Raw genomic sequence first — 21,732 nt, 5'->3', positions numbered from 1 at the left:
CCTGCCTTCTAAGAATAATAACCAATGGGAACGAATAATGTGGCGCACAGCGGACATCGAATACCCTAACACCGGAATCCTGTTGTTATAAAATAATACCATTATGATGATGGAATAAAAAACCTAGTTCCTTTCCGAAACCTGTAATGACAAGATAATACTTCGGATAGCGAAATAATACGAAATAATACGAAATAATACGAGTTTAATTGTGACGTATTTGTGAAGATTTTCCGCTCTGTTTTGAGATGCTTTCCTGCCTTGACAGATGATCAATGAAGTCGGTCATTTGGGGATTCAAAACGACACTATTTTCTTACCTCAGTTTGACATTTTACAAACACCACCCCCTTCTATTCCTACATCAATAGGCCTAAGAAGACACATTGTAGCCTAGTACAATACCCCGTCTAAACGGTAAGTTGTTTCTAGAAGAAAGAGAAAAAGGCTGATATATGTAACGGTGCATAACATAGACTTACATGTTGTCTGGTAGGCTACTGTATTCATTAATATGTGCCACTATTCGGTCAGTTAGTTATGTAGCAACATAATGGAAAGAATATCTGATATCTTCTTGAATAAAATATTGTAGCTAGCTCCGGTATTGTGTTATACCGCATATCCATCGCGGATTAGTAAAATCATGCAGTTAGGTGGACTTTACAGTAGAGGTCGCAGTAATAGCAGCTGCGAACGAAGGTAATTTCCGCATGTCTGGTCGGGCGTCAGGACTGCGTGCTACAATGTGGCGTTCATCAAACACAGACACTTTGTCAACACTACCCATGTTTTTGACATGAAGGATTTAACATGTTACTATTGCAATGATAACAAGACCATTGAAATGATTGTGGATTTTTTATTTTTTTTATTCTTGTTGCCAAATACTTTATACACAAACAAAAATTCCAGAATTCTATACCAAAATAACAAATGTTTTTGATTGAATTTAATCATCTTGTTAAGACTTATCCATACTGAATAATATCTTCGTTAATCATTATAAATAAGATTTTTTTTCTGAGTGAATACAATTGCACTTGAATTTGTATGTATTCAGTATTTTCTAGATTTACCTGTGTTTTTGTTTTGTTAGACGTGTATGATGTAAGGATGTAAATTGTTGATAATTTTGTATAATAAAAAAAAAAAAAAAATCTAAAATAAATCAAATTAATACAATTAAACAAAAAAAATCTAAAATCATCAGACACAGACCATATTTACCATCTTTCGTTGTCTGTCAATCCAACAAAAAGACTCCACATACTACTGCTCACTGGTCCATTTCTTTCTATTTCATGCACTATAATGCATTTAGCTGCTATGCCAATCATAAGATAGCCTACAGATAGTAGGGACGTTCAGCCTACGGTACAGACACTGTGGAGACTCTAGCCTAAAGCGCCCGGTTAAATTGTTAAATGATTGAGAAGTAGATGTGATTGTTGCAAAAGTTTGTGAGTGGGCAACGTACACTGAGTGGACAAAACATTAAGAACGCCTGCTGTTTACATTTGACATTTTAGTCATTTTAGCAGACGCTCTTATCCAGAACGACTTACAGTAGTGAATGCATACATTTCATTTCATGCATTGTAAAAAATAAACCATGCTCTACCAACTGAGCCACAGGTTCCATGACATAGATTGACCAGGTGAATCTAGGTGAAAGTTATGATCCCTTATTGATGTCACCTGTTAAATCCACTTCAATCAGTGTAGATGAAGGGGAGGAGACAAGTTAAATGATTTTTAAGCCTTGAGACAATTGAGAATGTGTGCCATTCAGAGGGTGAATGGGCAAGACAAAATATTTAAGTGCCTTTAGTATGTGCCAGGCGCACCCAACTTGTGTGAAGAACTGCAACACTGCTGGGGTTTTTCACGCTCAACAGTTTCCCGTGTGTATCAAGAATGGTCCACTACCCAAAGGACATCCAGCTAACTTGACACAACTGTCGGAAGCATTGGAGTCAACGTGGGCCAGCATCCCTGTGGAAACGCTTTCGACACAGTGTAGAGTCCATGTCCCCGATGAATTGAGGCTGTTCTGTTCTGGTTGCAACTCAATATCAGGAAGGTGTTCCTAATGTTTGGTATAGTCAGTGTATACAATCGTGTTGAATTATTTTGGCTTCGTTTCATCCCGCTGCGGCGTCCATTATTTCCAAGGTAAATGTACAGAACGTCGACGTTTATCCCTTTTATCCCTTCGTTTTATCCCTTTTTTTTTTTACCCTAATGTGGACAGTTTGTGTTACTGTCTTACACAAGCTTGCATTTTCACCCCATAAAATTTTGTGGAAGTACACGTCCTTTTTTTCCTTCGGATTGGTGAAGTTAGTATACAAGTGTATACTTTTGAAAATAAGAATTTATTCTTAACTGACTTGCCTAGTTAAATAAAGGTTAAATAAAATTAAATTAAAAATCACAATGACATAATATTAATTGCTTGTAAAAGATCAATATATTTGGTTGTTTACCGTTGATTTTATCACACGCTTGGGGAGCCCAGGACTTAGACTGGGGATCTCTCTATAAAAGGCGTTTGTCACACACGACGAATACATTGATTTGAAAGTCAAACTATCACTTATATAGCAGCCAACCGTTGTTACTGTTGCTATCCTATGTTACACGGTGATTCGTTTAAAGTAATAGATAAAGTGTTTTTATTTTTATTTATTTTTAACTTTTCCGTGATGGCAGCAGGGCTGGCTCCAGGCATAAACGATCGCTTAGGGCCCCCGGTCGCTAGGGAACAGTCCGGGACACAACTTACTGTTTGTTGTGTGTTAGAATAGTACAATAAACATGGTGCAAGTTCAAAAATGTAATTGTGAATCAGCTATTTTTCCACTAGTCACTCAATTAGCACATGTCAGCTAACAATTCTTAGAATGGTAGCCAGTTAGTCTAGCTTAGTTATCTAAACGTGTAGTAATCATGGCTGAATACCGACTTGATTTTGTTAGTCACTCTCAGATATCATTAACGTGACATAGGTTAATGGGAAAATGTGTAGAATTGCAGGACATTTTATCTATGCCCAATGTGCAAAATGTGTAGATGCCAAATAGTGCCCCCCTGCCAAATAGTGCCCCCCTGCCAAATAGTGTCCCCCTGCTAGTGCCCCCTACCAAATAGTGCCCCCCCCCCCCCCCGTGTCACAATGGGATTCGATGAGTTCTAGCTTCCGTTGCTAAGGCTGTTGCTAGAAAGTGTTCTTGCTCTATCATACTGGGCACATAATACTGTATGTGAGATACACAGATGAACTAAAAACACTAGCACTGCAAACACTCAGAACAAAGAGATTAGCAGTGCCCCTCTTTAAGTCTCCCTTCTGAGACTGGCTGCCTGTTGAGAACAAGTAACAGGCAGAACCTCCCTGTCACGTCCTGTTATTTTCTATGGTAGAGTAGGTCAGGGTGTGACAGGGGTGGTTTTCTAGTTTAGTTTTTCTATGTTGTCAGGTTCTAGTTTTGTATTTCTATGTTGGGTTTTTGATTGGGATGATCTCCAATTAGAGGCAGCTGGTCCTCGTTGTCTCTAATTGGAGATCATACTTAAGTAGATGTTTTTCCCCCCTGGGTTTGTGGGAGATTGTTTTTTGAGTACGTGTATGTTAACTCTGCGTCACGGTTTGTTGTTTTTGTTATTCAGTTTATTTATATGTATTTGCATAGTTTCACAGTGTAAATAAAATGTGGAACGACACACACGCTGCACTTTGGTCCGCTCCTCCTTTCGACAACCGTGACACTCCCACCCACACAGCACCCTCTCTATTCCACACACCAGAATTCACTATTTCAGTCTGATTACCATATGAGTGTACAAAAAAAAACATCTGTGAAAATAAATGAATGACACAAGTGTACCAAGAAAATATCAAAGTTTATATATTTAAATCTTAAATATTGCCAGGTTGGTTTTCACAGCTGTTTCACAAAGATGTCCATTGTTGTAAATTGTAACGTATCCTTTGATGGTATTTATTAGTTCAACATTATTCATTGTTTTATCCTGGGACCTACAATAGATACATATATATTCAACTGCAAGGGGGTGCTAATGAGCTATGAGAGATAGAACAAAAATGAATTGTAATAGAGGACTACTGAAATTAAATTATTTCAGTGTAGATAAGGGAAGGGCAGGATAAAATATAAACATGACAGTCAGATAAGCCAGTTTATGACTCAAACCGATTTGCATATGAATGGAGTGGAAATTAGCTGACTTCCTGATCTGTAAGATAAATAACTTTAATGTGTCAAGCAGATTACTCATTTCCTTTGCCATTTCCAAAAACGTAGCAACATTTAAGACATGAATTTTATGTTGAAATGTTAACATGGTACACAAAAGTAGTTTGAAGTAATTCATCTTACTAAACAAAAACAAGTTCAAACAGCGATTTTTGTCGCGGAAATAAACTTTGTTTGCATAGCAAGATGAAAATAACATTTTTAGTCATTTAGCAGACGCTCTTATCCAGAGCGACTTACAGTAGTGAATGCATACATTTCATTTCATGCATTTGTTTTTGTTTTGGTCCCCCGTGGGAATCGAACCCACAACCCTGGCGTTGCACACACCATGCTCTACCAACTGAGCCACAGGGAAATAACTATATTTAGGTTGTAATGATATCCAAAATACAACGCATTATGCCATCACACCGTTGATATAGCAACGGACACTAATAGGGGGGGGGGGGGGGGGCACTTCATGGCAGGGGGACATTAATTGGCTTGACAGGCCCCCAAACCAAATCTCGCCTAGGGCCCCCAAAATGCTAGAGCAGGCCATGCACGGCAGCCTCCCGGAATCAACATTCACAATTCCAAAACATAGATATAAAACAAGTTCTCATTTAATCAACCATGTACATAGGTTATTCCAAGTTTCCCTGTGGCCTTTGAAGAGTGTTAGTTTAAACAGTGTTATTGATTTCAGCGTGATATCTAAAATAACAACAAACAACAACAAAAAGTGTTGCCTTACAGCATTGTTGGCCAACTTTAATCAAAATGAAACACTTCAAAATGCAGCTAGCCGCTTTCTACAAATTGTCCTCTGACCAGTGATGTACACATTATTCCCAGATTCCGTGTGTTTTTGTTGTTGTTGAGCTGTGTTAGTTTCAACAGGACGTGCAACCTCATCTCCACCTCTCGCGTAATTGACGTCAGAGTGATATCGATATGATTTGTTGACAAATAAGTGTTGCGTTTCTCTTTCCGTTTTGGGCGATTTCCCCCAAATCAAAATGCATCACTATAAAAATGTATCTCACTGTCTTCTGCTGGTTGTTCTCTAACCATGTGCTTTTTTAGTTGTGTGTTTGTTTGTTTTTTCAACAGCACGTACAACCTTATTTCCCCCCTAATCAATATCAGATATTTATTGCCAAGTGTCAAAACAACAGGGGTTTTGGTATTTTTTATTTTATTTTATTTATTTCACCTTTATTTAACCAGGTAGGCTAGTTGAGAACAAGTTCTCATTTACAACTGCGACCTGGCCAAGATAAAGCAAAGCAGTTCGACACATACAACAACACAGAGTTACACATGGAGTAAAAACAAACATACAGTCAATAATACAGTAGAAAAATAAGTCTATATACAATGTGAGCAAATGATGTGAGATAAGGGAGGTAAAGGCAAAAAAAAGGCCATGGTGGCAAAGTAAATACAATATAGCAAGTAAAACACTGGAATGGTAGATTTGTAGTTGAAGAAAGTGCAAAGTAGAAATGGAAATAATGGGGTGCAAAGGAGGAAAATAAATAAATACAGTAGGGGAAGAGGTAGTTGTATGTGTGCAGTTCATAAGGTGCTTGTTTTGAAAAAAAAACTAAAAGTATTATAATTGCTACTGTTCCACAGGTACTGTATGTGTAGATGGACATTGTTTTATGTTTTCAATATATCACAAACTGGTTCTACATAATGGTTATTGATTGGGTCACCTTAAAACTGTGTTTATTTTTTTTTACATTTATCAAAATATCTTGTCAACATGAAGCAGGACAGCATCATTATCAACTTAAGTTTTAGCAATATAAATTGAACTTTCAATATTAATTTCCAATGGTATTGTACTTTAAATCAGGTATATAATTTTTTTTTTAAACTGCTGAATGACTCCTAAAACGTGCTGCGATTTATTTATTTTGATGATATACCAGAAATCACCAAAACGGGTTTGCCCTACCTTCAGCTAGGTTGGCTCTGGTTCAGGGCACCTTGACCCAGAGCTGGTCTACAGATAACTTATCATAGCGGAATGGAATTTGGAATTTTGAAACTTTAGAACTCAATTGCATAGTTGAACCTCGAACAGTACTTTTCCAGTCTCCCTCTGCTTACTGTGGAGCAAACAGCTTTTTGTTCCACACCGGCACTTAAGACACCTGCTCCAAAGAATTAACTCATCATGGTCCTTGGTCTGGACCTTGGTTATTTGAATCTTCTACGGAGCAGTTGGTCGAATAGTCTAACATTGTCTGTCATGCTTTGCCTTCCTCTTACAGGAAACAGTCCCGCAGATACAGCGTCTCAACTTGGATCACTAAATATGTGAGTACTAGCACACTCAAAATAACACGTTCACTTGTATACCAGTGCCATTCAATACTCTACATGACTATTTTCAGTAGTTTGCTAACTCGTCATTAACATGTGAGAAGCATACTCAGCATGTTTTACTTACCAGTGCCATTCAATAGCTTATCTTGATTATTGTTATTTTGTATTTTATTTAACCAGGCAAGTCAATTAAGAACAAATTCTTATTTTACAATGACGGTCTACCCCTGGCCAAACCCGGATGACGCTGGGCCAATTGTGCGTCACCCTATTTGACTCCCAATCACAGCCGGATGTCATACAGCCTGGATTCGAACCAGGGACTGTAGTGACGCCTCTTGCACAGAGATGCAGTGCCTTAGACCTCTGCACCACTCGGGAGCCATGAACTGGCATATTATTATGCAACAGTGATTACTAACCCCCCCTCTATGTCTCTCTCTCCTCTCTCCTCTCTCCTCCCTCTGTCTCTCGCTATGTGTCTCTCTCTCCTTCCCTCCCTCTCGCTCTATGTCTCTGTCTCTCTCTCCTCTCCTTCTCTCTCTGTCTCTCGCCCTCTCACTCTGTCTCTGTCTCTCTCCTTCTCTCCCTCTCTCTCTCGCTCTATGTCTCTGTCTCTCTCTCCTTCTCTCTCTCCCTCTCTCCTTCTCTCTCTCTGTCTCTCCCCCTCTCGCTATGTCTCACTCTCCTTCTCTCCTTCTCTCTGTCTCTCACTTTGTCTCTCTCTCTCCCCCTCTCTCTCTCTGTCTCTCGCTCTGTCTCTGTCTCTCCTTCTCTCTCTCCCTCTCGCTATGTGTCTCACTCTCCTTCTCTCCTTCTCTGTCTCTCGTTCTGTCTCTCTCTCCCCCTCTCTCCTCTCTGTGCCTCTCTCCCTCCTCCTCTCTCTCCGTGTGCCTCTCTCCCTCCTCTCTCTCCCTCCCCCTCTCTCTCCCTCCTCTCTCTCCCTCCTCCTCTCTCTCCGTGTGTTGTTCTCTAGGATTGGCCTCAAGTACAACATGTCTCTACCCATGGCTGCAGGGGCCTTGTTAGTGGGCATCCCCTACTCCATCTCTCTCGTAGCCCAGTGGATGTATGGCTGGCCTAACAAGCCAGGCTATAAAAAGTACATCGAGGCTCTGAAGCCAAGGTAATTTAACATTCCAGCGCTACTATTATCTTCAATGATATATTGTTGTGTGTGTGTCCTGAATGGCACCCTATTCCCTACATAGAGCACCAGAACCCTATGGGCCATGGTCAAAAGTAGTGCACTATATAGGGAATAGGGTGCCATAGGGCCCTGGTCAAAAGTAGTGCACTATATAGGGAATAGGGTGCCATTTGGGACATAAACATTGTTATGAGGTTCTGATTTTTATAGTCTCTTCCTACGCAAAGAGTCTGGCAAGCAGGACTCATATTTATTCATCGGTTCTGAGATGTACGTGTGTGTGTGTGTGTGTGTGTGTGTGTGTGTGTGTGTGTGTGTGTGTGTGTGTGTGTGTGTGTGTGTCCTCTCCCCAGGCGGATATACTGTCTGACTAGAGCTGTGCTGGAGATGCTGAAATACTTCCAGTACGGCAAACTCTACTTCCAGTGGAAGTCCTGGTACAAGAATGTAGAAAACCACAAGCATTATGAAAAGGTAATGTAGAAAACCACAAGCATTATGAAAAGGTAATGTAGAAACCCCCCCCAAGCATTATGAAAAAGTAATGGAGAAAACCACAAGCATTATGAAAAGGTAATGTAGAAACCCCCAATCATTATGAAAAGGTAATGTAGAAACCCCCCAAGCATTATGAAAAGGTAATGTAGAAAACCCCCAAGCATTATGAAAAGGTAATGTAGAAACCCCCAAGCATTATGAAAAGGTAATGTAGAAACCCCCAATCATTATGAAAAGGTAATGTAGAAACCCCCAATCATTATGAAAAGGTAATGTAGAAAACCCCAAGCATTATGAAAAGGTAATGTAGAAACCCCCAATCATTATGAAAAGGTAATGTAGAAACCCCCAATCATTATGAAAAGGTAATGTAGAAACCCCCAATCATTATGAAAAGGTAATGTAGAAACCCCAATCACTATGAAAAGGTAATGTAAAAAAAAACCATCATTATGAAAAGGTAATGTAGAAACCCCCAATCATTATGAAAAGGTAATGTAGAAACCCCAATCATTATGAAAAGGTAATGTAGAAACCCCCAATCATTATGAAAAGGTAATGTAGAAACCCCCAATCATTATGAAAAGGTAATGTAGAAAACCCCAATCATTATGAAAAGGTAATGTAGAAACCCCCAATCATTATGAAAAGGTAATGTAGAAAACCCCAATCATTATGAAAAGGTAATGTAGAACCCCCCCCCAAATCATTATGAAAAGGTAATGTAGAAACACCCCAATCATTATGAAAAGGCAATGTAGAACCCCCCCCAATCATTATGAAAAGGTAATGTAGAAACCCCAATCATTATGAAAAGGTAATGTAAAAAACCCCAATCATTATGAAAAGGTAATGTAGAAAACCCCAATCATTATGAAAAGGTAATGTAGAAAACCCCAATCATTATGAAAAGGTAATGTAAAAAACCCCCCAATCATTATGAAAAGGTAATGTAGAAAACCCCAATCATTATGAAAAGGTAAGTTTGTCCCAGTTTTCCAACATTGCTGGTCTTGGGCTGCTGTCTTTTCCATAGCCGTGGGAAGTAAGGTGCTAAAGCACAAACGGATAAATGGAAATAAAATAAAATATATATATATAAAATATCAGACAAACGTTTGGACACAGCTACTCATTCAAGGGCTTTTCTTACTTTTTTATTTTACTATTTTCTACATTGTAGAATAACAGTGAAGACATCAACTCTATGAAATAACACATATGGAATCATGTAGTAACCAACAACAACAAAAAGTTAAACAAATCAAAATATATGTTATATTTGAGATTCTTCAAAGTAGCCACCTTAGCCGCCTTGATGACAGCTTTGCACACTCTTGGCATTGTCTCTACATGATTCCAAATGTGTTATTTCATAGTTTTGATGTCTTCACTATTATTCTACAATGTAGAAAATAGTAAAAAATTAAGAAAGACCCTGGAATGAGTAGGTGTGTCCAAACTTTTGACTGGTACTGTATATTACTTAAAAATATATAATATTGGTGAAATAAGCCTTTATTAGTCTTGTATGAGCGGAGAAAAATACTCAGGATCACCCTGACTGTGTATAGCTGATTATTAGTGCATTTCTTTGAAATATTTTACAAAACCATTATGTACTGTACCTCATTATAAATGAATGTGAAAGCTCACTGCACACGCTCTTCTCCTCCCTCTCTCCTCCTCCTCCTCCTCCTAAAGGGCATCAGGTTTGGGCGTCGTAGCAACAAGCTGGATTTGTATTATTCTCCCACGGTGGGCCAGCCAGGCAGTGGACCGGTGCCTGTGGTAGTGTTTATATACGGGGGAGCCTGGGGTTCAGGGGAGAGGTCCATATACTGTCTACTGGCCATGCAGATGGCTAAGGAGCTCAGCGCAACGGTGATCTGCCCCGACTATTGCACCTATCCAAAGGTAAGACTCCTCCACTACCATAAAAAAAACAGCTGCAGCAAGCACACAAATATTCTTTAGAAAATGCACCTTTTCTAGTTTAAATATATTTATTTTTTATATATATATATATTTTTTGCATAGGGACAGATACAATAGACCAAAAATATGCAGTCCCTGTTGTATTCAGTGAGCGAGCGTACACATTGCATTTCACCTTAATCTTCTTTCCAGGGTAATGTTTTGTGTATGGTTCAAGATATTGCGGACTGTCTCATTTGGGCGAGGGACAGCGGCCATAAATTCAACTTTGACAAAGTAAGTCTGCTCATCTATCACTCCAGTGTTAATTTGATAAATTGCAATTACTTCGCTACTATGGCCTATTTATTGTCTTACCTCCTCACGCCATTTGCACACTCTGTATATAGAGTTTTTCTATTGTGTTATTGACTGTACGTTTGTTTATTCCATGTGTAACTCTGTGTTGTTGTTTGTGTCGCACTGCTTTGCTTTATCTTGGCCAGGTCGCAGTTGTAAATGAGAACTTGTTCTCAACTTGCCTACCTGGTTAAATAAAGGACTTGTTCTCAACTAGCCTACCTGGTTAAATAAAGGACTTGTTCTCAACTAGCCTACCTGGTTAAATAAAGGACTTGTTCTCAACTAGCCTACCTGGTTAAATAAAGGACTTGTTCTCAACTAGCCTACCAGGTTAAATAAAGGACTTGTTCTCAACTAGCCTACCAGGTTAAATAAAGGACTTGTTCTCAACTAGCCTACCAGGTTAAATAAAGGACTTGTTCTCAACTAGCCTACCAGGTTAAATAAAGGACTTGTTCTCAACTAGCCTACCAGGTTAAATAAAGGACTTGTTCTCAACTAGCCTACCTGGTTAAATAAAGGACTTGTTCTCAACTAGCCTACCTGGTTAAATAAAGGACTTGTTCTCAACTAGCCTACCTGGTTAAATAAAGGACTTGTTCTCAACTAGCCTACCAGGTTAAATAAAGGACTTGTTCTCAACTAGCCTACCTGGTTAAATAAAGGACTTGTTCTCAACTAGCCTACCTGGTTAAATAAAGGACTTGTTCTCAACTAGCCTACCTGGTTAAATAAAGGACTTGTTCTCAACTAGCCTACCTGGTTAAATAAAGGACTTGTTCTCAACTAGGCTACCTGGTTAAATAAAGGACTTGTTCTCAACTAGCCTACCTGGTTAAATAAAGGACTTGTTCTCAACTAGCCTACCAGGTTAAATAAAGGACTTGTTCTCAACTAGCCTACCTGGTTAAATAAAGGACTTGTTCTCAACTAGCCTACCTGGTTAAATAAAGGACTTGTTCTCAACTAGCCTACCTGGTTAAATAAAGGACTTGTTCTCAACTAGCCTACCTGGTTAAATAAAGGACTTGTTCTCAACTAGCCTACCTGGTTAAATAAAGGACTTGTTCTCAACTAGCCTACCTGGTTAAATAAAGGACTTGTTCTCAACTAGCCTACCTGGTTAAATAAAGGACTTGTTCTCAACTAGCCTACCTGGTTAAATAAAGGACTTGTTCTCAACTAGCCTACCAGGTTAAATAAAGGACTTGTTCTCAACTAGCCTACCAGGTTAAATAAAGGACTTGTTCTCAACTAGCCTACCTGGTTAAATAAAGGACTTGTTCTCAACTAGCCTACCAGGTTAAATAAAGGACTTGTTCTCAACTAGCCTACCTGGTTAAATAAAGGACTTGTTCTCAACTAGCCTACCTGGTTAAATAAAGGACTTGTTCTCAACTAGCCTACCTGGTTAAATAAAGGACTTGTTCTCAACTAGCCTACCTGGTTAAATAAAGGACTTGTTCTCAACTAGCCTACCTGGTTAAATAAAGGACTTGTTCTCAACTAGCCTACCTGGTTAAATAAAGGACTTGTTCTCAACTAGCCTACCTGGTTAAATAAAGGACTTGTTCTCAACTAGCCTACCTGGTTAAATAAAGGACTTGTTCTCAACTAGCCTACCTGGTTAAATAAAGGACTTGTTCTCAACTAGCCTACCTGGTTAAATAAAGGACTTGTTCTCAACTAGCCTACCTGGTTAAATAAAGGACTTGTTCTCAACTAGCCTACCTGGTTAAATAAAGGACTTGTTCTCAACTAGCCTACCTGGTTAAATAAAGGACTTGTTCTCAACTAGCCTACCTGGTTAAATAAAGGACTTGTTCTCAACTAGTCTACCTGGTTAAATAAAGGACTTGTTCTCAACTAGCCTACCTGGTTAAATAAAGGACTTGTTCTCAACTAGCCTACCTGGTTAAATAAAGGACTTGTTCTCAACTAGCCTACCTGGTTAAATAAAGGACTTGTTCTCAACTAGCCTACCTGGTTAAATAAAGGACTTGTTCTCAACTAGCCTACCTGGTTAAATAAAGGACTTGTTCTCAACTAGCCTACCTGGTTAAATAAAGGACTTGTTCTCAACTAGCCTACCAGGTTAAATAAAGGACTTGTTCTCAACTAGCCTACCTGGTTAAATAAAGGACTTGTTCTCAACTAGCCTACCTGGTTAAATAAAGGTGAAATAAATACAAATAGAAAAAGTGATGCATACAGTGGTTGAAGTCCAGGTCTACAGTTATAACACATTGGTTGATATCATAGGGGCCACTTCTTCTTAATTATAATCCTCATTTCTACTTAATTATAATCCTCACTTCTTCTTAATTATAATCCTCATTTCTACTTAATTATAATCCTCACTTCTTCTTAATTATAATCCTCACTTCTTCTTAATTATAATCCTCATTTCTACTTAATTATAATCCTCACTTCTTCTTAATTATAATCCTCACTTCTTCTTAATTATAATCCTCATTTCTACTTAATTATAATCCTCACTTCTTCTTAATTATAATCCTCACTTCTTCTTAATTATAATCCTCATTTCTACTTAATTATAATCCTCACTTCTACTTAATTATAATCCTCACTTCTACTTGATTATAATCCTCACTTCTACTTAATTATAATCCTCACTTCTACTTAATTATAATCCTCACTTCTACTTAATTATAATCCTCACTTCTTCTTAATTATAATCCTCATTTCTACTTAATTATAATCCTCACTTCTTCTTAATTATAATCCTCATTTCTACTTAATTATAATCCTCACTTCTACTTAATTATAATCCTCACTTCTACTTAATTATAATCCTCACTTCTACTTGATTATAATCCTCACTTCTTCTTAATTATAATCCTCATTTCTACTTAATTATAATCCTCACTTCTACTTGATTATAATCCTCACTTCTACTTAATTATAATCCTCACTTCTACTTAATTATAATCCTCACTTCTACTTAATTATAATCCTCACTTCTACTTAATTATAATCCTCACTTCTACTTAATTATAATCCTCACTTCTTCTTAATTATAATCCTCACTTCTACTTGATTATAATCCTCATTTCTACTTAATTATAATCCTCACTTCTACTTGATTATAATCCTCACTTCTACTTAATTATAATCCTCACTTCTACTTAATTATAATCCTCACTTCTACTTAATTATAATCCTCACTTCTACTTGATTATAATCCTCACTTCTACTTAATTATAATCCTCACTTCTACTTAATTATAATCCTCACTTCTACTTAATTATAATCCTCACTTCTACTTGATTATAATTCTCACTTCTTCTTAATTATAATCCTCACTTCTTCTCAATTATAATCCTCACTTCTACTTAATTATAATCTTCACTTCTACTTAATTATAATTGTCACTTAGTCTTGCATTGATATCAATTGGATAATAAATGAAAAATGTGACTTTAGTGGAAGTTTTTGTATTCGCCCTTTACTGAAGACTGTTCATAAATGCACTGTTGACAGTAACACTCCTGTGCTCGTTCTCTCTTTGTGCAGGATAACATTCTGTTAATAGTCCCTATATATGATTTATAAAGGGCTTATAGTTATAGATATATAAATACTACATTATCAGTACATATATATATGAATGTGTAGTAAGCACTTATAACACATTGGTTGATATTCACCCCCGTGCCTGTTGCAGAATAACATTGTGTTAGTCGTTCATAAACTGTTAATTGTTAGTTTATAAAGTGGGTAATAAACAGTTAACAGGTATTGATGTCCACCATGTTGTCTTTTCAGGATAACATTGTGTTAATCGGCCACTCCGCTGGGGCTCACCTAGCAGCTCTAACCGTCCTGTTCATGGTCGAGGGACGAGACGAGCTCTTTATAGATGCCAAGAAGCAGACAGAGATCACCATGGCAATCAGAGGAGTTACAGGTCACTACGGGGTTTATAGAGTTACAGGTCAATACGGGGTTTATAGAGTTACAGGTCACTATGTGGTTTATAGAGTTACAGGTCACTATGTGGTTTATAGAGTTACAGGTCAATACGGGGTTTATAGAGTTACAGGTCACTATGTGGTTTATAGAGTTACAGGTCACTATGTGGTTTATAGAGTTACAGGTCACTATGTGGTTTATAGAGTTACAGGTCACTATGTGGTTTATAGAGTTACAGGTCAATACGTGGTTTATAGAGTTACAGGTCACTATGTGGTTTATAGAGTTACAGGTCACTACGTGGTTTATAAAGTTACAGGTCACTATGTGGTTTATAGAGTTACAGGTCAATACGGGGTTTATAGAGTTACAGGTCACTATGTGGTTTATAGAGTTACAGGTCACTACGGGGTTTATAGAGTTACAGGTCACTACGTGGTTTATAGAGTTACAGGTCACTATGTGGTTTATAGAGTTACAGGTCACTATGTGGTTTATAGAGTTACAGGTCACTATGTGGTTTATAGAGTTACAGGTCACTATGTGGTTTATAGAGTTACAGGTCACTATGTGGTTTATAGAGTTACAGGTCACTATGTGGTTTATAGAGTTACAGGTCACTATGTGGTTTATAGAGTTACAGGTCACTATGTGGTTTATAGAGTTACAGGTCACTATGTGGTTTATAGAGTTACAGGTCACTACGTGGTTTATAGAGTTACAGGTCACTATGTGGTTTATAGAGTTACAGGTCACTATGTGGTTTATAGAGTTACAGGTCACTACGTGGTTTATAGATATTGTCTTAGACAATCAGACAGCTCAACATTTGTCTCCGCATTGATGAGATTTTCTTGTTTTTAAGCTCAGGCTTTATTCCATGATCAAATGAAAAACAGGAAGTTGTGTTGTATTACATTGAATTTAGATTTAAGAAAAATAAAAGTTCCTTCAAATATCTTAATTCCCCCCCCCCCCTTCTACGACATGGTGTCTGTTCTCTGTTCAGGTTTGAGTGGAGTGTACAACATCATGGACCACTACGAACATGAACAGATGAGAGCTGTGGAGTATGTCTCTACGATGCACAAAGCCATGAACGGAGTGGAGAACTTCCCTTATTACTCACCAACACACCTACTGAAGAAATTCAGCGAGGAACAACTGAAAAGGTAGGATGAAGACGCTGCAATACTATACAGACATTGACGATAAAACTGATTCGATAGCTAAGGTTTCCGACGATCCTAACCCCAATAAATACACCGGACAAGAACAAATAGGTGAATGCCAACCCAGGAAATATGATTTCTTATTAGAATTTTCAGTTTTTTTAGTGGAAGATTGATTGATTTGAGAGAAATAACCGGTTGTCTATCATTCCTGTTTGGTTCTACAGGGCTAGTCTGTTAGTCAGCACCTCTACTACTATTTTGTGTGTGTGTCAACTACCAACTCATAATATGGTCAATTCCACAGAGTGCCACCTTTCTGCTTGCTTCACGGGACCAACGACATCATAGTTCCGATGGAATCTTCCCAGAGGTTTTCTGAGCTGCTCACGTCCCTGTCAATCAAGGTGTCTCTGTACCTCATGCCTAAAATGGACCACACAGAGATAGTCACCGATCTCATGACGACAGACAGGCACTTCTACAAAACAGTGTACAGCTGCATCAAACAGGAATACAGCAAGTTCATAGGCCAGGTCTGTGACTGCTGAACGAAACAACTAACACAATACATTATTCATTCATGATGTGCTGTAATTCATCTTGTTTACATTTTATTTTATTTTCTTCTTCTTCCAGTTAATTATTATTATTATGATACCTGGAATTTACAGGATATAGACTTTTCGACAAAAACAAAAAAATTGTTTTAGCTCTGTGTTTTAATCTCTGGTGTGTGTGTTTCATAAAGGTTCCATGATTGTAAACAGACTGAATGATATTTTAATACAATCCTTCCTGATTTTTACACATCAGATTATTTTTCAGAGCTGATATGATTGGTCAAATGATTAGCCGGTAGAAAAATCCGAATTGGTCAGACCTCAAATGCACATGCCAAATAATCGTGCCAGATTTTTCACCTTTAGGACAATCCCATTGGTTATATTGTACCAGGCCAACTAAATCAAGTATTTGAAAGTATTGGAAATGTATTTGACCAAGTCTGGTGCGTATAGAACACTGTATGAGATATCCCAAGGTCCAATATATTCACTGTGCTTCTGCTTCTGCTTCTGCACTGTTTGTTCATTGAGGGTTTTAGGCTGGGTATCTTTAAAGCACTTTGTGACAACTGCTGATGTAAAAAAAAAGAAAGAAAAATGGCTTTATAAAATCACATTTGATTTATTGATCCAGCAACAACCTTTATATAGAAATGGTGTTAGTGTTAACTCCCACTCCGACAGAGTAATATGGGCTAGTATTCAGCAAAGCATTGACAACATTCCCGTGTGGATTAAGACGCCACATCCTGAATTGCACCCTATTCCCTACATAGTGCAATAGTTTTGGCCAGAGCCCTATGGCACCCTATTCCCTACATAGTGCACTACTTTTGACCAGAGCCCTATGACACCCTATTCCCTATATAGTGCACTACTTTTGACCAGAGCCCTATGGACACCCTATTCCCTACATAGTGCACTACTTTTGACCAGAGCCCTATGGCACCCTATTCCCTATATAGTGCACTACTTTTGACCAGAGCCTTATGACACCTTATTCCCTACATAGTGCACTACTTTTGACCAGAGCCCTATGGCACCCTATTCCCTACACAGTGCACTACTTTTGACCAGAGCCCTATGGACAGTGCACTATGTAGGGAAAAGGGTACCATTTGGGACAGAACCAAACAGTGGGGCAGATCTATTGTATATGTTCTATTGATAATCTGTTGTATTAATATGGTCAACCAGGAGAACATAACATTTTCTGTTTATTAAATGTTTGAACAACTACATACTACATCTGATGAAATGTATTCATTACATTACTCTATTTTGCATTTTGAATGTCTTCTCTTAAAAGTTATGTAATGATTTATTTAATAAAAGTCTTAAATTTTGTCTTTTTTTTAATTTTTATGAAATGCCCAGATGCACAAAACTTGTCTTACTTTGATGAGTATGAAGTTACTGAACCAAATGAACCTAAAGCATGAACCACAAGACCCTTTGGTATCTTAAAATCAAATCAAAGTTTATTGGTTGCGTACAGAGATTTGCAGATGATATTGCAAGTGCAGTGAAATCCTTGTGTTTCTAGCTCCAACAGTGCAGTGGCCAAACACGACTCCAACACCATCATTAAGTTTGCTGACTACAAAACAGTGGTAGGCCTGATCACCGACAGCGATGAGACGACCTATAGGGAGGAGGTCAGAGAACTGTCAGTGTGGTGCCAGGACAACAACCTCTCCCTCAATGTGAGCAAGACAAAGGAGCTGATCGTGGACTACAGGAAAAGGCGGGTCGAACAGGCCCCCATTAACATCGGCGGGGCTGTAGTGGAGCGGGTCGTAAAATTGTCAGAGACTCCAGAGACTTTTGTACACTGCTGCTACTTGCTGTTTGTTTGTTACCTATGCATAGTCATTTCGCCCGCACCTACATGTACAGATTACTTCAACTAACTTGTACCCCTGCACACTGACTCGGTACCGGTGCCCCCTGTATATACTGTAGCCTCATAATGTTATTCTTGTTGTGTTACTTTTTAAATGTTTTATTTATTTTAGTCTACTTGGTAAATATTTTCTTCTTCTTGAACTGCATTGTTGGTTAAGGGCTTGTAAGTAAGCATTTCACGGTAAAGTCTACACTTGTTGTATTTCGGCGCATGTGACAAATAAAGTTTGATTTGATACCTAGCTAAATGCTTGTGTTTCTAGCTCCAACAGTAATACCTAGCTAAATGCTTGTGTTTCTAGCTCCAACAGTGCAGTAATATCTAACTAAATGCTTGTGTTTCTAGCTCCAACAGTGCAGTGATACCTAACTAAATGCTTGTGTTTCTAGCTCCAACAGTAATACCTAGCTAAATGCTTGTGTTTCTAGCTCCAACAGTGCAGTGATACCTAACTAAATGCTTGTGTTTCAAGCTCCAACAGTGCAGTAATACCTAGCTAAATGCTTGTGTTTCTAGCTCAAACAGTGCAGTAATACCTAGCTAAATGCTTGTGTTTATAGCTCTGACAGTGCAGTAATACCTAGCTAAATGCTTGTGTTTATAGCTCTGACAGTGCAGTAATACCTAGCTAAATGCTTGTGTTTCTAGCTCCAACAGTGCAGTAATATCTAACTAAATGCTTGTGTTTCTAGCTCCAACAGTGCAGTGATACCTAACTAAATGCTTGTGTTTCTAGCTCCAACAGTGCAGTAATACCTAGCTAAATGCTTGTGTTTCTAGCTCCAACAGTGCAGTAATACCTAGCTAAATGCTTGTGTTTCTAGCTCCAACAGTGCAGTAATACCTAGCTAAATGCTTGTGTTTCAAGCTCCAACAGTGCAGTAATACCTAGCTAAATGCTTGTGTTTCAAGCTCCAACAGTGCAGTGATACCTAACTAAATGCTTGTGTTTCTAGCTCCAACAGTGCAGTAATACCTAGCTAAATGCTTGTGTTTCTAGCTCCAACAGTGCAGTAATACCTAGCTAAATGCTTGTGTTTCTAGCTCCAACAGTGCAGTAATACCTAGCTAAATGCTTGTGTTTATAGCTCTAACAGTGCAGTAATACCTAGCTAAGTGCTTGTGTTCCTAGCTCCAACAGTAATACCTAGCTAAATGCTTGTGTTTATAGCTCAAACAGTGCAGTAATACCTAGCTAAATGCTTGTGTTTATAGCTCCAACAGTGCAGTAATACCTAGCTAAATGCTTGTGTTTCTAGCTCCAACAGTGCAGTAATACCTAGCTAAATGCTTGTGTTTATAACTCAAACAGTGCAGTGATCTGTCGTTCTGCCCCTGAACAAGGCAGTTTAACCCACTGTTCCTAGACCGTCATTGAAAATAAGAATTTGTTCTTAACTGACTTGCCTAGTTAAATAAAGGTAAAATATAATAAGTTAATGCAGGCTCATCCCCCATAAACTGTGTATTCAGTATCTTGGTGTCAGATGACCTGCCATGGAAGTTCATTATGCATGTAATGTCAGTATATAATCTACTAATCCACTCAATGTGGATGACATGTTTTTAAAACACACATTAATGGCCTAAAAAAATAATAATAATACTATTCTATTCTATGCTGCTATGTTGGCTGGGAAAGCCAACAATCACAACTAGAAGTGACTCGCATCTTCATTGTATGTCTTCTCAAATTCAACCACCAGGTGGGAGTATTAGCCTTGGATTTGACCAGGATAGCTGTGATTTTGCCAGGCGGGAGGAATAAGTAAAGTTGGCTTGCAGGAGGGCTTGGGACAAAGGAATGTGTGTAGTATCGTTGAAAGAAGCAGTACCCTGGCATGTGTCCGGTGCGAGAGAGGCAGGTTGAGGTTACCACGGTCAGAGTTGTACAGTAGGTGTCATATGCTGAGGCAGTGGAGAAAATGGAGAAAGATAGGTGAAGGACTTTTACCAGTACAGTGTTCATTGCAGTGGCGATCTCTGCTATTTATGATGAGGGAGGATTTTTTTTTTTTTTTTTCCATGAGCACGGCCTTATTTCTATTACAACATATTGGATGACTGTCATAAAACATTCACCCGGTTCAATGTAACAGCGATAGGTTTAGGCTACTACATGATACTAAAATGTACCCATCATGAGGTTGCTACAACCTAGCCTATGAATGAAAGATTACAACGTAGGTGCACACAGGTCGAGAGAAAATGTTAAGGTAATAGACAGTGACACATTCAATAGCGTCTTGCACACTCTTGCCTGCATCTAGCTGATCTAGGATGTAATCATTAGTCCAACAGTTGCGAACGAGAGTTTCTATTGAACAAATTCAGGTGTGTTTATCCCTGTTTCGTTCCATTTGCTTCCGTTTAAGAAACGTTTCTAAACAGAATCTGCGAAATTAATACAGCCCTGATCACACGAAAACACAGTTCACTTTCATAGCAGCCACGTTGTTTTCCTTCTCGCATCTATGCACTCTCCTCCTCTCACCTTTTCCCTTCGCTTGTGGACTTCAATGAACAACACATCAGCTGTATGTGACCTGGAGAAAAAACCTTTCCAAGCCAAACCGCTACATACAGCCTACATCGTTGTCACCATATTAGATAAAGTAACGTCGTAGTCAACATAGCTAATAGAACTAACGTGTTAGTAAACCTGCTACAATCATGCAGTAACATTACAGTGTATAGTCAGTGGCAATAAATTAGTAAAACCAAACGCTTACCTTGACTTGGAAGAGTTGTGTTGTGTTGTCAGAGCCAGCTAGCTAACATAGCATCCCTCTGTTCGAGCAGGGTGTTTGAGTAGGCTAAACTAGCTAGCTAAGTTAAGGAAACTGAGAAAAAAATGACACTAATCGCTTCTCCTTCATTTTTGAAAGAAATGTATGTGTTCAAAACTGTTCAACTATTGTCTTTCTCTCTTTGAGTCAACTACTCACCACATTTTATGCACTGCAGTGCTAGCTAGCTGTAGCTTAAGCTTTCAGTACTATATTCATTCTCTGATCCTTTGATTGGGTGGACAACATGTCAGTTCATGCTGCAAGAGCTCTGATAAGTTGGAGGACGTCCTCCGGTAGTTGTCAGAATTACTCTGTAAGTCTTTGGAAGGGGGGTGAGAACCATGAGCCTCCTAGGTTTTGAATTGAAGTCAATGTACCCAGAGGATGACGGAAACTAGCTGTCCTCTGGCTACACCATGGTGCTACCCCTACAGAGTGCTGTTGAGTCTACTGTAGACCTTCATTGAAAAACAGTTTGTTTTAATCAATTATTTGGTGAAGTGTTAATATATTTAGTATAGTTTCCATCTTTTAAATGTTTTAACATTTTTATGGAATTCACTGAGGAGGATGGTCCTCCCCTTCCTCCTCTGAGGAGCCTCCACTGGTTCATTGCCATGTTATCAGCTGTACCGCAGGAATGGAACGTAAGTCACAGAAAATAGGTATTGTGGTGGCAGCTGCAGAGAACTACTTCAAAATAGTGGAATGGGGTGGTGGTGGTGGTTGGTTTGTAGGGTAATCTTTTCATTTTCACATTTTTGTACAAAACAAATATAATGAATTTATACTCCAGTCCAGTTGGTGGCCGTAATGCA

The 21,732-nt window shown here is 38.5% G+C and overlaps 1 protein-coding gene across 3 annotated transcripts; it reads left to right on the top strand.

Annotated features, from left to right (window-relative positions):
• The first annotated feature begins 22 nt into the window (after nt 1-22).
• Nucleotides 23-17,045, top strand: LOC115200634 (probable isoprenylcysteine alpha-carbonyl methylesterase ICMEL2). 3 transcript variants are annotated; one of them, XM_029763831.1, is made up of 8 exons: nt 6,334-6,602; nt 7,588-7,737; nt 8,115-8,235; nt 9,964-10,176; nt 10,390-10,473; nt 14,329-14,470; nt 15,485-15,647; nt 15,955-17,045. In XM_029763831.1, exons 1-8 carry the CDS (start codon nt 6,460-6,462, stop codon nt 16,196-16,198), a joined length of 1,260 nt encoding a protein of 419 aa, XP_029619691.1. In that variant the 5' UTR covers nt 6,334-6,459; the 3' UTR covers nt 16,199-17,045. The 3 variants fall into 3 exon arrangements, with proteins under 3 accessions (XP_029619690.1, XP_029619689.1, XP_029619691.1); XM_029763830.1 differs by lacking the exons at nt 15,485-15,647; nt 15,955-17,045 and adding an exon at nt 23-417 and having other exon boundaries at nt 6,557-6,602; nt 14,329-15,443; XM_029763829.1 differs by lacking the exons at nt 15,485-15,647; nt 15,955-17,045 and having other exon boundaries at nt 6,329-6,602; nt 14,329-15,444.
• The last annotated feature ends 4,687 nt before the right edge of the window (nt 17,046-21,732 follow it).

This window comes from Salmo trutta, chromosome 9, assembly GCF_901001165.1.
Source record: "Salmo trutta chromosome 9, fSalTru1.1, whole genome shotgun sequence".
Classification (NCBI taxonomy): Eukaryota; Metazoa; Chordata; class Actinopteri; order Salmoniformes; family Salmonidae; genus Salmo; species Salmo trutta.
Note: the sequence above shows the minus strand (reverse complement) of the source record. Positions and strands in the feature narration are given on the sequence as shown.

What these genes read in the sequence shown, in the direction of transcription:
- LOC115200634 (XM_029763829.1), top strand. Translation starts at nt 6,460, where the DNA reads ATGGTCCTTGGTCTGGACCTTGGTTATTTGAATCTTCTACGGAGCAGT. An exon ending in ACCACAAGCATTATGAAAAG is followed by an intron (nt 8,236 to 9,963) that starts GTAATGTAGAAA and finishes CTCCTCCTAAAG; the next exon opens with GGCATCAGGTTTGGGCGTCG. An exon ending in ATAAATTCAACTTTGACAAA is followed by an intron (nt 10,474 to 14,328) that starts GTAAGTCTGCTC and finishes TTGTCTTTTCAG; the next exon opens with GATAACATTGTGTTAATCGG.